The sequence below is a fragment of the Halichoeres trimaculatus genome, unplaced genomic scaffold, assembly GCF_033239565.1.
Source record: "Halichoeres trimaculatus isolate MK-OKI-2021-1 unplaced genomic scaffold, fHalTri1.1 fHalTri1_scaffold_12, whole genome shotgun sequence".
NCBI lineage: Eukaryota > Metazoa > Chordata > Actinopteri > Labriformes > Labridae > Halichoeres > Halichoeres trimaculatus.
Window position 1 is genome coordinate 31,544,008 of NW_027437190.1, and position 15,047 is coordinate 31,559,054.

General features: G+C 39.9%; 1 protein-coding gene across 1 annotated transcript in view; it reads left to right on the top strand.

Moving 5' to 3' along the window:
- Positions 1-11,740: 11,740 nt before the first annotated feature.
- Positions 11,741-15,047, top strand: part of nr2f5 (nuclear receptor subfamily 2, group F, member 5) — a 33,179-nt gene continuing 29,872 nt past the window's right edge. Inside the window, exon 1 of the mRNA XM_074684375.1 lies at positions 11,741-12,895. Within this exon, the coding sequence (XP_074540476.1) occupies positions 12,529-12,895 (367 nt within the window). The 5' untranslated portion in view covers positions 11,741-12,528. The remainder of the gene's footprint in view (positions 12,896-15,047) is intronic.

Genomic DNA, 15,047 nt, shown 5'->3' on the forward strand with positions numbered 1-15,047 from the left:
CAGTGTGTATATATACAGTATAGACACACTTTTCCTGTTCTCTTTCTCGCCTCCTTTTTTTTTTCTGTGTGAGCATGTCCGTGTGTGTTTGTGTGTGTCTTCTTTCTTTCTTTCTTTCTTTCTTCCTTTTCTTTTTTTTCCTCCTCTGTTTTTTTAAGGGTGGGATGGGAATGGAGTTAAATAGGCAATATTAATGATACATTTAAAGATTAACCTGTTAACCTGTCAATATTTGCCTGATAATCAAAAAAAAAAAACTTGAAAAGAAAGAACCAGAATGTGAAACACCGTACACTGCAAAAAAATTGAAAGTGTCTTTATCTTATAATACTTGATATTCTTCTATTCTATACTTGACCAGTCCAGAAAAATGTCTTGTTTCAAGTCATTTAAAGACAAAAGTTAGGTCTAAATTTATGTGACAAGTAAAAAAAAAAAGGAAAAAGAAAGAAACATCTTCTTTCTAGCAAGTTTCTCTTGCTCCATTGCCAGTTTTTTTTTTTTAACTGGTTACAACAATTCAGACCTCATTTTGCCTTAAAACGACTCGAAACAAGACATTTCCTTGACTGGTCAGGTGAATGTGGCTCATATTGAGTCTAAAAGACATTTTCTACTGAATGTAAGATAAAATCACTTGATCAGATTTTGTTTTTTTTGCAGCGTAAAGTTGTTTCAATTGACCTTGTCATTTGATTAATAGACTAAGTAGTTTTCACAATGCAAAAGTTGAAATTTTATTGAGTGTTTTTGTCTTATTTTCAGTAAACGTCTTTTTAGACTTACTAGACTTTTTTCTTTTATCTTCTTTTTTTCCTTTTTTCTTTTTTTTCTTTTCTTTTTTCTTTTTCCTTTTTTTCTTTTTCTTTTTTTTTCATTTTTTTTTCATTTTTTCTTTTTCTTTTATGTATTGTTCTTACAGTACTATTCTATGTTGCTTTTATCCAAAGTGTTTTATCCAATGTGTTTTTATTTATTCTCTGACACTGCCGTAAAGCACTTTGGGGGCCTTTTTAGGTTAGAGCAAAGGGGCTTCAAAAATAAACATTAATCGATTGATTGAATATGAGCCACATCCGCCTAACTAGTCCAGAAAAATTTATTGTTTTAAGTTATTTAAAGACAAAAATGAGTTTTAAAAAAATTGGCAATGAAACAAGAGAAAAGTTACTTGTATTAAGACATTATTCTCGTTTAAGCAAATTTTCAAGCAAATTTTTCCTCTGTCATTGGCAGATTTTTTTTTTACGTGTCACAAACAATCCAGACCTCATTTTAGTCATTAAACAACTTGAAACAAGACGTTTTTGGACTGATTAGTTGAATGTGGCTCACATCAAGTATAACAAGACAGTTTTTACTTAAAATAAGACAAAAACACTTGATAAGAGTTCAGTTTTTTACAGTGCAAAGACCACTCAGAAAAATTCAGGGATCCAAACCCTGGAAGTTACAAACTCATCCAACTTGAGACAGATCAGTATATCACCCAGCCCTCTCAGAAGCCACTTGAAAAAGAACAAAAACCTCTCTCCACTATCTCCCTCCGTGCTCTGAACTCCCTTGTTGTCCTAATTTCCCCCCGGCCTCCTTATCACAACCTGAGCACACACACAAAGATGACATCTCTCCGGAGACACAAGTCCTCTGAGATACCCGGCGTGCAGTCACGTTGGGCAGTCGTCCAGACTTTGCTCCACGACCAGGAAGACATTGGGAAAAACAAGGTTATCTCCTGACTCAACCCCTGTGGCGCAGCGTCAACACAGCGGCTCGCCTCGACCGGAGAGTCACAAGGGCTCTGCCTTCAGCCGGGGTTCAGGAGGTTAATTTATTGCCTGATCGCATGACCGCAGTTTGGAGTAAAAGAAAAAAAGGGGGCAGTAAAAGTTGCATTAAGAAGGTGGAGGAAGGATGGAAAATGAGTGTGTGTCTTGAGAGTAGCCTGGTTAAGTGTGTTGGTCACAGGCTGAACGCCTGACAGTTCATAGTCAGGGCAAAAAAAGCCAGAATGACAGCACGTCTCTGCTGCTGGAAAGAGAAATGAATCAGGATTCAGATGGACGCCGTCAGACAGAAAGACGGAAAGTGTGCAGTTTAAGTGAATGTGACTCACAAAGAAACTGTTAAGATTAATGTTACTGCTGCATTTAGATATTTTGAATTTCAACTGTCTGTTTAGCGTGAAGCTAAGCTAACTGAAGCTAGTTTACAGAGACCTTAAATTAGCGTCAATAGATCATTTCAAATCCAAGATGTTTTTCTCTGGTGGTGTTTGATGGCAAGCTCTGTTACATGTGTTTTAGCTCAATGGTTTGAACAGTTGTTTCTGGAAACATGATTTTAATCAATTATCTTGCGTTTTAGTGACTGTGCTTTGTCTCTTTTTGTGTTTCCTGTCTGTAACTTTGTGTTTTTGCTGCTGTCTGTCTTAGCCAGGTGTCCCTTAAAAAAGAGGTTTTTAATCTCAACAAGACCAACCTGTTTAAATAAAATAAAATAAAAAAAAAAACAGCAAACAAAGAAACATTAAGACAAAGTAGGAATAGCTTGCTAAGCTAGCAATAGACAGACAGAAACATCCAACTGTCAAATAAGGCTTAGCTAGCAACTAGTATTCAATAAATACAATTTTTCTTCAGACTGAACATAATTTAAAAAAAAGTCTTTTGTTGACCTCAGTGAGTCTTCACATTACTCACCAACAGCCTCGGACAAAATAGCCAAGCTAACAAAGCTAGCACTGGTAAATAAAACCTTAAACAATCGATGGCAAATTTGTTACAGTTGGGTAAAAACTGAGCAAGGTTAGCTTGCTAAGCTAGCAATAGATAGATAGTTAAATTTCACTGAAAATGCAGCAACTGTAATAACAACCCAGGCTTCAATGCTTTAGATAACTAGCCTACTAGCACTCAAAATAGCCTAGCTAGCAACTTCAGTTAAAACACTTTTTCCAGTATCATTTCTACTAACTGAGCAGGAAAAAAATAGTTTAATTAATGGTTTCAACTTTTGATTGTAGACTGTTTTCACATTAGCCAATACCAGCAGTTGTAGTTTTATAGCACTGGACAAGCTATTCAAGCTAACAAAAGCTAACGCTGTTTTATGAGGCTTTGAGAAATAGTGAAGCCCCACCTTTTTTTTTTTCTTGACTGTTTTCACATTACCTAACAACGTGAGCTGACTTTAGCACAATAGACGAGCTATCAACGCTAAGTAAAATAACTGAATGGTATTCTGAAGAAAGGCAAAGCTTAAGTTTTTTTTAAATATATATTTTAAACTAATTTTGTGCCAATGAAATAGTTGTTTTATACATTATCTTGCGTTTTATTGACTGTGCTTTGTCTCTTTTTGTGTTTTCTGTCTGTAACTTTGTGTTTTTGCTGCTGCCTGTCTTGGCCAGGTCTCCTTTGATAAAGAGGTTTTCAAGCTCCATGGGACCAACCTGGTTAGATAAAGGTTATAAAAAAAACAACACACAAACAAAAAAAAACATTAAGACAAAGCTTTAGATAACTAGCCTCAAGCACTCAAAATAGCCTAGCTAGCAACTTTAGCCAGTATTTTTCAGTATCATTTCCACTATCTGAGCAGGAAAAAAACTGTTAAATAAATGTTGTTTTGTTTTGTTTTTTAAGACTGTTTTCACATTGCCCAACACGACCAGTTGAAGTTTTAAAGCACTGGACAAGCTATCTTAGCTAACTAAAGCTAACAATGTTATATAAGGCTTTAAAAAATAGCAAATCCCCATGTTTTTTTTAATAAAGAAGGGAAATAATCTATTATTTGGTTATGGCAAATTTTGTTATAATCAGGCCGAGCAAGATTAGCTAGCTAAGCTGGCTACAACCACATGATAGATCAGTTAGCTAGCCCATTGACATCCAAAAATAGCAACGCTTGCAACTTAAAATTAATAAAGAAATAAATTTCACTTCTTTAGATTGAACAGTTAAAAATATTTGAACAAATGTCCTTTTTTCTTGACTGTTTTCACTTTACCCAACAACAGGAAGTGACTTTAGCCCAACAGATGAGCTAGCAATGCTAAGTAAAAATAGATGAATGAGGTTTTGAAGGAATGTAGAGCTTAAGAGTTTTTCTCTTTAAATTTTAAACTTAATTTTGTGCGAGTGAAATAGTTGTCACTTTGTAAATAGCAAAGCTTGTAATCGATTGACAGCTAGCAAAGCTAACAAGAACTAGCAACCATAAGTGAGACTTCGAAAAATTGAATAATTTTTAATTTCTTGAGGGCTTTTTCTTTTTGCTTTTCTTTGTTAGTAGTCATGACTTGGCTTGAAAGATGTTGGATGTTAAACTTTGTTACAACTGGACAGAGCCACATTAGCTTACTTATGCTAGCTGAAACCATACGATAGATAGATAGATAGATAGATAGATAGATAGATAGATAGATAGATAGATAGATAGATAGATAGATAGATAGATAGATCTCTGCTCTTTCTTCCCTTCTCTCTTTCTGTCCTCCTCTCTGTAGGCATCTTTTTATGGAGCTGACATTCCTGGAGTGGTCGAAACAGAAGCCCTTGTTTAGAGGCGAAACCCTCCCACCCTATCCCCTTTTTTCATCTTCCTAGTTTTGGAGCCCTGGGGTCAAAGGTCGAGCCCCCCTCCAGCTTCAGAGACATGTCAGGTCATGCAAGCCACATAGCATTCCCTGTATAGCCCCCACCCCTCCACCTCTGCCTCCCCCCTACACCCACCCACCCACCCCAGCAAAAGGCCCACTGCCTCCTCACAGTGACACCCCCCGTCCTTACACAAGAGGTGTGAGAGTATGTGCGGCTGAGTGAGCGAGTGTGTGACATTTTGAGAGATAGTGAGTTCTAGCAATCACTTGAGAAGTTTACGTTGTTGAAGAAGGTTTTTGAGAGGACGTCTAAAAACGGAAGTTCGACGTTTAAGTGTTTGTGAAAGTTTCTAGCTTCTGACACTCTGATGAATCTAAATAGGAAAATAAACATAAGCTGCTGGGATGCAGCTGATGTGTACTGATGATGCCTTTAAAAACAATTTCCTGTGCGAAATGATAAAATACAGTTTCATCTGTCAGGATTATAAACTATGGTTCACCACCTTTTGAGCAAAATACGCAAGCGCTCGGATGAATTAATACAAAAATAGGAAATAAAGACCATAAATTAAAGCCGAGCTGAATTAAAACTGTCAGGAAGCAATTAGGAAAACACTATAATTCCTCCAAATGGGGGCCAAAGTTGAACAGATAGCAAAATACGTGTTAAATGAAAATAACCAATTTTGGGAGCGTATGGCTGCCAAGTGTCAAAGGTCACGAGACTCAGCGGGGCCTCAGCTCGTGTCCTCTTCGCTTACTCAGCAAATGGAACCAGCGCCGTGCACGATCCCACCAGAAACGGGATGAAAAATGGGTTTGAGATGCACAAACAGGGCTGAGATGTAGTGCAGAGAAAAGGGTGACCCCACTGAAACAGATAAACAAATAACTAAATAAATCCTGGGGACACTGGGGGTGAGGGAAGCTTCCCCCGAGGGGTCAGAGCAGGAACAGATAAATCTCCCTTAAAGACGCCATGCCTCTGCGCAGTTAACCTCTTAATCAACCCCAATCGGCTAAAGGAAACAGCAGCGACTTTTAAAAACTCTCGGCTTTGCTTCTCGGCTGTGAATACACACCCTCGCTGATTAACACAGAGCTAATTATCAACGCTTTGCTCCTGTTCGCCTTTTTAAGTAAACGACGGCGTTCTTCCTCCTTGTCCGTCCATCAGCGAGCCTTTCCTCCGCAGTTTGACCTCCAGCGAACACACCAGCATCCTGACACTATCTGTCCACGAGGCCTCCCCAACAAACACGTCATCCTCAGCTTTGAATTTCTATTTCAGGAGCTCGCTCAGGTTACACGTCTACCTGCTCTCTTGATGGCTCCTTTCCTCAATGGGATCATATTTAGCAGCGGCTGAAGTGGAGCATTGCATTGTGGGCCCTCGGTGTTGTCAGGCAGTCCATAAATTAACAAGAAAAGCGGCGGCCTCTGTGTTTCCTAGGCCATCCGGTGCGGTCATGTTTACCACCTCTTGCCCCCGTACTGACACCCTCGTGTGTCAGAGCCGAGACCCCGGACAGTTGGTCCAGACGTCCGTCAAACACGAGCTGCAGATTTAGGTAATTAGAGCGGTGGTTACAAACTGCCAAACGATTTGAAGTGAATCTTTAAAACCTGACACAAAAAAATACATCTTAAATCATATTCCTTCATTATTATATATCACAGAATAAATCAAAAGAATTAAGCGCACAGTTTTAGTTTTTATTGATCGACTCAGAGGAGGTTTTGTAGGTTTTGCCACAGCCTGAAAAGCACAGTCTGATCTTGATTCAGCCAAAAATATTAATATATAAAACTGTAAAATATAGTATATTCTCACATGTCATTTGATACCTGAGTCAACCCTGATCTAAAGATGTGAAGCTAACATGATGCAACTCTTTTCTAAAAGTGTCCCTTCTTAGGATGCTGCTCTAATAATGGATATTTAAAGCATTGTTGCTCCTTATTGTTTAATGCTCACCTTTTCAAGTAGTTTGAGAGACAAATATTGCTTCCCCTCATTATTACACTGCAAAAAATGGAAATCTTATCAAGTGTTTTTGTCTTATTTTAAGTAAAATTGTTCAGTTCAGAAAAATGTCTTGTTTGAAGTTGTTTAAAGATTGTCTATAACAAGTTCAAAAAAATCTGCCAATTAAACCAGAAAAATTTACTCAAATTTGCTTAACACCAGAAAAATCTCTTAATACAAGTAACTTTTCTCTTGTTCCATTGGCAGATTTTTTTTTACTTGTTACAAACAATTCAGACCTCATTTTTGTCTTTAAACAACTTGAAATAAGACATTTTTCCGGACTGGTCAGGTGATTGTGGCTCATATTAAGTCTAATAAGACATTTTCTACTGAAAATAAGACAAAAACTTGATAAGATTTCAGTTTTTTTGCAGTGTAATCTGCATTTTTCTACAATTTTTTTTTCACAAATCCTTTTTAAAGCATGCATAGAGTACAAAAAGAGCTGAACATGCAATTGGTGCCCCACATAAGAACAAAAAGACATGAATTTTACAAATTTAGGTTTGTCTGTTTTGCAAACAAGTTGGTACTTACACACAGACACACACAAAGACATCAGTTTAGCTCAGCTCTAGGGATGGGTACCTTTCACATTTGAAATGATACAGTACAGATGCCCAGTACCTGGCAATCAGTATCCGCACTCAATGGTACCAGTTTTTGGTACTTTTGGGTGTGTTTATGTGGTAATAAATATTATTTTGTTTAATAACTCTTTTTTTTTTCAATTTAACACATCTATTCACTGCAAAATAACAGAAATCTTATCAAGTATTTTCGTGTTATTTTAAGTAAAATTGTCTTGTTACACTCAATATAAGCCACATTAAACTGGTCAGTCCAGGGAAATGTCTTGTTTCAAGTTGTTAAAAAATAAAAATGAGGTCTGAACAAGAAAGTTTGCTGGGAAATTTGCTTAAAGCTAGAATAATGGCTTAATACAGGTTACTTTTCTCTTGTTTCATTGGCAGATTTGTTTTGAACTTGTTACAAGCAATTCAGACCTTATTTTCTCTTAACATAACTTGAAATAAGACATTTTTCTGGACTGGACAGGTGAGTGTGTCTCATATTAAGTCTAAAAAGACATTTTCTACTGAAAATGAGACACAAACACTTGATAAGAGTTCAGTTCAATATAAACTTAGAATGTTGTGTTCATGCCCTGCATGGAAAACTGCCTGCTCTTCCACTCCCTCACAGTCACAAGGATGCCGTTAGGTATCTTTTGGTTTTCAGTGAATTGGTACTCTGTACTGCAGACGGAATTGGGTTGGTACCTATAAAAGTACCTAATTTGGTACCCATCCTTACTCAGCTCAGTATATTACTGGATATGAAATTCACCAACAGTTAATGTGTTTATGAAGCAGAATTAAAGGAAGAGTCATTCGTGTTCAATATACAGGAGTGAGAGGAAAGGGGAAGCTGCAAATCTGTGAAATCGTCATCATCAGACTTTTTAAGAATCCTTGTCCATATTTCCTCTTGCTGCATCTTTAATATCTCTTTGGGAAATAACTGGGAGGATTAGGAGACTTCTGCTAAAGGTGTGAGCAGGGATGGGTACCTTTCACATTTGAAACGATACGGTACAGATGTCTGGTACCTGGCAATCGGTACCAGTACTCAATGGTACAAATTTTCAGTGCTCCCTGGACATGCAACATTATGCAACATTAACACATGTTTTTGGTGGAATTTACAGGTTTTGAATGTGATTTGACATACATTCATTCACTGTAAGTTAATTTACATTTTGTATTGGTAATTTTCTCTACTTTACAGGAATTCTCTGGTAACCACAGCTGCCAGCGTTTTCCTGTGAAAACAACATTTTTTTTTTACAGTGCATCTTAAAACTCACTTTTATTCTCTTGCATTCTCATGAGTTTATTTCCTCTCAGAATTAAGATGTCTTCCTGTGGTAGAACTTGGATGTATGCACCTGTGTTTGTCTGTTTATGAGTGTGTGCTGTCGGCTGCTGTCTGTGGTTGTTTATGTTCATAGCCATGGCTCCATCTAATACTGGCTATGGAAGTCTGTGTGTAATGTGTTTGTGCTGCCCTGACACAATAGTGTCTTACCCTGTTCATTTGTCTTGGTTTTTATCTTATCATTTTGTGTTTTATATCTGCTCTTGGCTCTTGTTGGTTTTTCCTCGCTGTTCAGCACTTTGGCTCAAACTCTGTATTTAAAGTGCTCTTTAAATGAAGCTGATTGATTGATTGATTGATTGATACTTTTTGTCTTTATGTAGTAAAAAATGTCAATTTTTTTAAATCTTATTTTTTTCAATTTAGCATATTCACTGCTCAAAGTATAACCTTGTCATGCTGTGTTCATGTCTAGCATAGAAAATCACCTACTCTTCCACTCCTCCACATTCACAAGGATGCGTTCAGGTGCCTAAACATGATGCCATTCGATTTTTCATAAATTGTTACCTGGTACTTTTGGCAGAATTCGGTTGGTACCTATAAAAGTACCTAATTCGGTACCCATCCCTAGGTGTGAGCAATGTTAGAACAGCACAGATGCGGAGTTAATGATTTATTTACGCTCAAAATCTTACCACAGTCAGTATCACTTCCAAATACCTAGACAATAAAAATGTTAAACTGTGAACAAAAGAAAAACACAGAAGTGAAAAGTGAGCTCAATCATCTGCCACATTTACCTTTCACCTCTTTTTACTTTTCAGATAATCAGGATTTGGAAAACCTGTGATAACCTTTGACAGGAGGAATCCTCTTCACAACTTCCTCCACAACTTGTTTTTTAAGACAATCCCTTCCAGTTTTGTCTTAGATTTTTTTATAGAAATTTGGAGGAAAAAGAGGGAAACTCTAGAGAAGCAGCTTTAGTTCAATGTCCAGCTGTTGGAGCCTCTGCAGCTGAAAACACCCAACAGGACACAGTGATGCTCTCCATGTCACTGTGAGGAAAAGCAGCACTGAGCATTTATATGTGATTGATTGTTTTCTCACATCAGGAAGAAAATTCAGTGACAGAAAAAAAAAAAGTGTCAAACTGTACATCATCTTCATTTTGGATTTAACATGCTCAAACCAAGCCTGCAGCTGATCCTCCTTTAATGAAGTTTCTCCCTCAGTCCTCCTCATATTCATCATAAGCCCGGCCTGGATAGAGTTACTCTCTAATCATTAGACCCCAAACCCTGAGGTGCCCTCGGTCACAGGCCTGCAGCTCGTGGAATCTGCTAATAGCGAGTCACAGGGCTAATTGGGAGACAGGTAAGGTTACATGTGACAGCAATTAAGCCGCGCGCGGGGCCAAGCTCGTGGCCTCCGGCGCTTCTCCCAGGAGCCAGGAGTGCGCTCCGGTCGTTTTTAGCGCTTTATTTTCTCTGAGGAGGAGCGAAACATGGGAAATTTCTGATTTATTTATTTTCAGAGGGAGTGTTTAGGTTCGTGTAAGCGTCTGGTTTTCAGAGTTGAGCTGATGTCGCTGCGCTGTGGGCGTGGAAATAACGCGGAAATAATCAAATTAGTGGTCACCTGTTTGGAAACGTCACGGTCCTAATTTAATATTTCTAGATTTACTACTTTATTTAATTATTAACTTTTTATTTATTTTTATTTATTGTTTTAAACCATTATTATGAAGGTGTAGGAGGAATTTGAACGTGAAAAATATACGAAAATATTATTTTCTGTGCGTAAATGCGCAACACGTTGGATTGTTCTTGTTTACGCGCTTAATCAAGATAGACTGATGGATGGAGCAGCTTTAGGCTCTACTGATCCATAATCTGGAGCCTTCACATGACATAAGAACCCTGAAGTGGTCATGGGAGAGACTCACGACCCTGCTGCTCCTCGCTCTGACGCCTCTTCAGAGGGGATCGACCTTTTGTCGCTTCCTCAAACTGTACAACACAACAAAAGCACTAAACCAACACTTTCTCTTCTGCTGAACCGCTTAGCTAGTTTGTATGGCCTGGTGAGAAGTTTGGCACCTTTTGTTGTTGTTGTTGACGACCTCATGGGATTGTTTGTTTGACAACATGAGGTGTGAACTTTATTTAACTTTATTTAACTTAAAAAAAAAAAATCTGAAAGTTTTTCCTTTAAAGTCATTTTCATTTTCCCAGGAAACGTGAGGATGTGTGTTGAATTTCTCAGCCCACATCAGTGGGATTAATGCTGTGGACAGCTGACCGAAGATTGATGGCGCAGCAGTGCAGCGCGCAGATAAACCTGCTGGTAAACTGTGACCTCCAGTCCACGATCAGAGGGCAGAACAACAAACTGTGAGACATTATATTTGTAGAAAAAACACGAATGTTTATTTCGTGTCATCAACGCGCAAAAGAAATACGGTGGTCTGACAATCTTCACTCCAAACTTTGTTTAAGACAGAAAACAGGCTGCTTACACCTCATTTACAGATATAAAAACATTTTTCTCATGAAAAAAAAGAGTTTCAGGATTTTAGGCTCTTTATAAATAATGTCTTATTATAATTCCAGTTAAATAAGTTAATAAATCCAGTTCGTGATGAGATCCATCTTTAATTTTTAGCGCATGAACTTTTCTCCTTCAGCTCTCTGAAGCTGTAAAAGTAAAAATATCAACACTGCTATTTTTTTCTTTCGAGAGTGACTCTGAATTTTTCCTTTCTCTTTAAATGAACCATAAAAATTATGATATTTAATCATCTCAAAGGGATAAAAGTGGTTAATGTGTTTTTTTCTTCAATAGAGAGAAAAGTCTCCAAATAAATTTACAGATTGTGAAACTTTGAAAAGTTTTTTTTTTTAATTAACTCCAAGTTTCTTCTGTCTGTGCACGCGCTCATTATCCACATCAAAAGTTCATCATGACTCCGTTAAAGCTCCTCTCAAAGCGCCTGAATCACAACAACCGCTCCTGTCACTCAAACTCATCCCTAATAGACCTTCGTCCAATCAGAATCCTTCTTACTTTTTACCGGACTTCGGGGGCCCAATCACAGCCAGCACCTCTCCTTTCACCTCTCCCGCCGAGGGGCGGGGCTATGACCTTATTTGGCAGTTATGCCCTTACATGGAGCGCCGCCAGGGGGGCAGCCAGACGAAGCAGAACCGCGAGTGACACTTTCCCCCAAATCGCAGCTTTGGCTCCGAGAGGAGGGACGGACGGACAGACGGAGGGAGCAGCGAGCACAGCGAGGCTCTCGATCAGCAAAGCGTGTTCCAGCTCTGCTTCGCTGGGGATACTCCACATGTGTGTTGGCTCAACAAAAACCGCACGTTGACGTTAATCCAAAAGCTTTTCGCGCGCAGGAACAAGAGGAAGGCGCTGCACTCTCACTCCAGGAGCTGTCTGGGACTACACGGATCCTCCGCTGAGCACCACGACCTGTGGTCAGTATCAAACCCAGCGCGCTGAGGAGGAAGGGTTCATCTGAAGAGACTCGAGACACGCAGCACTCACCGGCGAGATTCTGCTTCATTCAGCGTGATCTCACCTCCTTTGACTTTGGCAGGGACGTGAAAGTGAGATATCATTTTATTCCTACATCCTAAAATCGGACTTTTCGGACTTGTTTGAGAGGTTTCACTCCGGAGATCAACGTGTTTATGGATTTCTGCGCACAGAGGAGCACCGGGAGTTGTAGGCTGCGCTCTTATGCATCGATCATGTTGATACCTCGCGTTTGCTGTAAACTTTGATAGATGTTCACCCAGCAGAACTCGCTAACATAGAGAAAAGAGTTTAAATACTTCACATCAGAGAGATCAGACTGATTTAAGGGAAGCGGGAAGCGCCTTTTCGCCCTTCCTTGTGTTCTTCCTCCCAACACGTCAAGACGGATCTCTATCACTCACTCCCTCCTTCTGTGGTTTAAACAAAGACCAAAGTGTTTGGGGATAGCATGGCAATGGTAGTAAACCAGTGGCCAGAGAACATTTCTGCAGATCCGGGCTCTCAGCTCCAGATTTGCGGACAGGAGCCCGGCGGGGCACCGGGAACCCCCAACGGTTCCACCCCGGGGAACGATGCGCTTTCCGGGGACAAGATCCCCAACGTGGACTGCATGGTGTGCGGGGACAAATCCAGCGGGAAGCATTACGGGCAGTTCACCTGCGAGGGATGCAAAAGCTTCTTCAAGCGCTCTGTGAGGCGGAACCTGTCGTACACCTGCCGGGGGAACCGGGACTGTCCCATCGACCAGCACCACCGGAACCAGTGCCAGTACTGCCGGCTCAAGAAGTGCCTGAAGGTCGGCATGAGGAGAGAGGGTAAGACGCAAGGTGTGCCTGTGTGTGTGTGTGTGTATGAGTGTGTGTGTGATGGATGTCAACGTGAGAGGCGTTTGTTTACGATTCTGTGCGTCGCGCGTAACGGTTTGGAATATCAATCTTAACAGGCAATTAAAGCTGGAACTGAGCTGTAAAGTTTAACAAGATCCAGCGCTGTTTTTCACATTATGTTTTCTGGTTTAAGAAAAAAAAAGAAAAGCACAACAGAACTTATTTTTGTGCAAAAGAAAATCTGATCCACCCACATTTAAAAATAAAACAAACTGGCAGAATTCATGCAGTTTCTCTTCCTCTGCACATGCGTAATTAAAAGTGCAAGTGTGGGATTTGTGCGTAAAATACGCGCCGTGTTTTCACGCCTGTTGATCTAAATGTTTATTCTACAGGCGCTGTTGTTATGGGTAAATAATCAGTCACCACCTGCGGCTCCTCAATGCTTATTCCGCATTCATTTACCAAATCTAGCGCATTCACTGCGGTGCGCTGTGTTCTGTGAAATCCCTCCTTTGTCCCTCTGTTTTAATTACGCTGTTTGCCCACCGACACCCCGAGCCGCTATAAGAGGATGCCGCTACATTTGTTGTATTGTGTTGGATTAACAACGGGTCAGTTAATGCCAAAGAGGAGCAGAGCAAACGTGTTGGTGGAGAGGAGCGCTTCCCTTATTAATTATCATTCAGCGGCGACGTCCCATTCAGGAGGGATGCGAGGGCGCATATTTGAGAATGTGAAGCGAACGGAGCCAAAAGTTCTTTCTGTGAACATCTGCGTTGGCAGGGGTTTGTTTTTTGTTTACGCACTTTGGATCAAGTCCAGCTTTGAATAAATCATCTAGAAAGCTCCTCAGTTTAATCAAAAGGAAGCAGTTTGATAGAAACATCTCCTCAGATCATGATTTTATTTATCTTTAAGTTTGGAGATGCAGCAGTAAAGTGAGGGTTAAAGTTTTGAACTCTGGGATGGAGATGGAGATGTCACTCCAGGCCTCCTGTTTCTCCTCTCAGAGAGTGAGCAATCTTGCTCAAGGACACTCCAGCAGAGGTTGTTGAAGGACACAAGTGCCTGTGCTGCACAGCGACCTCGCCAACCTTTGTTCTCTGAGGCTGGATGTAAACACCCGTCCTCCTCCTCCTCCTCACAGCTGAGAGGAGATCATCTCTCAAGAGTCACTCCTGTAGTGCACTTCTTCTCCTATCTTACAGTGTGTGTAAGTGTGTGTGTGTGTGTGTGTGCAGTGTACACACAGTCTTACCTCATGTGAAACACCCCCCAGCCACACCACACCACACCACACGAGCTGTGGCTGAATGAACCCGTGGAAATCGCCTGACGAGCCGCAGCGTGTTTACTGCAAAACACTGCACTGAATCACTGAAAAACTTCACATTTTGAGCAATCAGTTCCAAAAAACTCAACATGTGTCACATATCAAGGTTCTGATCACATGAACACACTCTTTCACTCCTTTTTTATGCATTTTTAACTCCACTTTAGTGTATATTTTGTTTAAAAACACATTTCTTGCAGCGTTGACCTCACAGCCTTGAAGGCAGCACATGGTTCATGCACATGAGTCCTTAAGACCCCATGCAAATGAATTTCCCTGCTTTTTAGATGAGATAACATTTTGCTGCAGTGCAAACTCCAGACAACACTCTGAGTTTTTAGAAAATAAGCAAAGCAATCCGCCTGTTTTGCAGAAAAATTTCCTTCAAAAACATTTTGCAAACAAGAGCATGAGAGATTTGCAAAAAGTCCAGATATGAAGTATGAAATTGACTTTTTTCTGCATGTTGATGTAAAAAAAATAGTCGTTTTTTGCAGCGCTGGCTCATGATTGTGTGCAAAAAGGCTCAAAAGTGGAGCAGGTCAACGTACAGTGGCGAGCTCATCCTGCTGGTGCATTTGAGGTCAGCGGGATTAAACGTCGTCCTGAAATCCTCTTTGTCGGCTGACTTCTGTTTGCAAACCATCATTTGTCTACTCTGAAAAGAAAAACAAAAACAAAAATGAAAACAGGTGTGTGTAAAAAGTCAGGATGAAATCAAAACAAAGAAATCAAACGTAAATATTCATGAAGCATTTTGCAAAACTCTGCTGAACGTAAAGATGGTGAAGTGTGAAGCTGCAC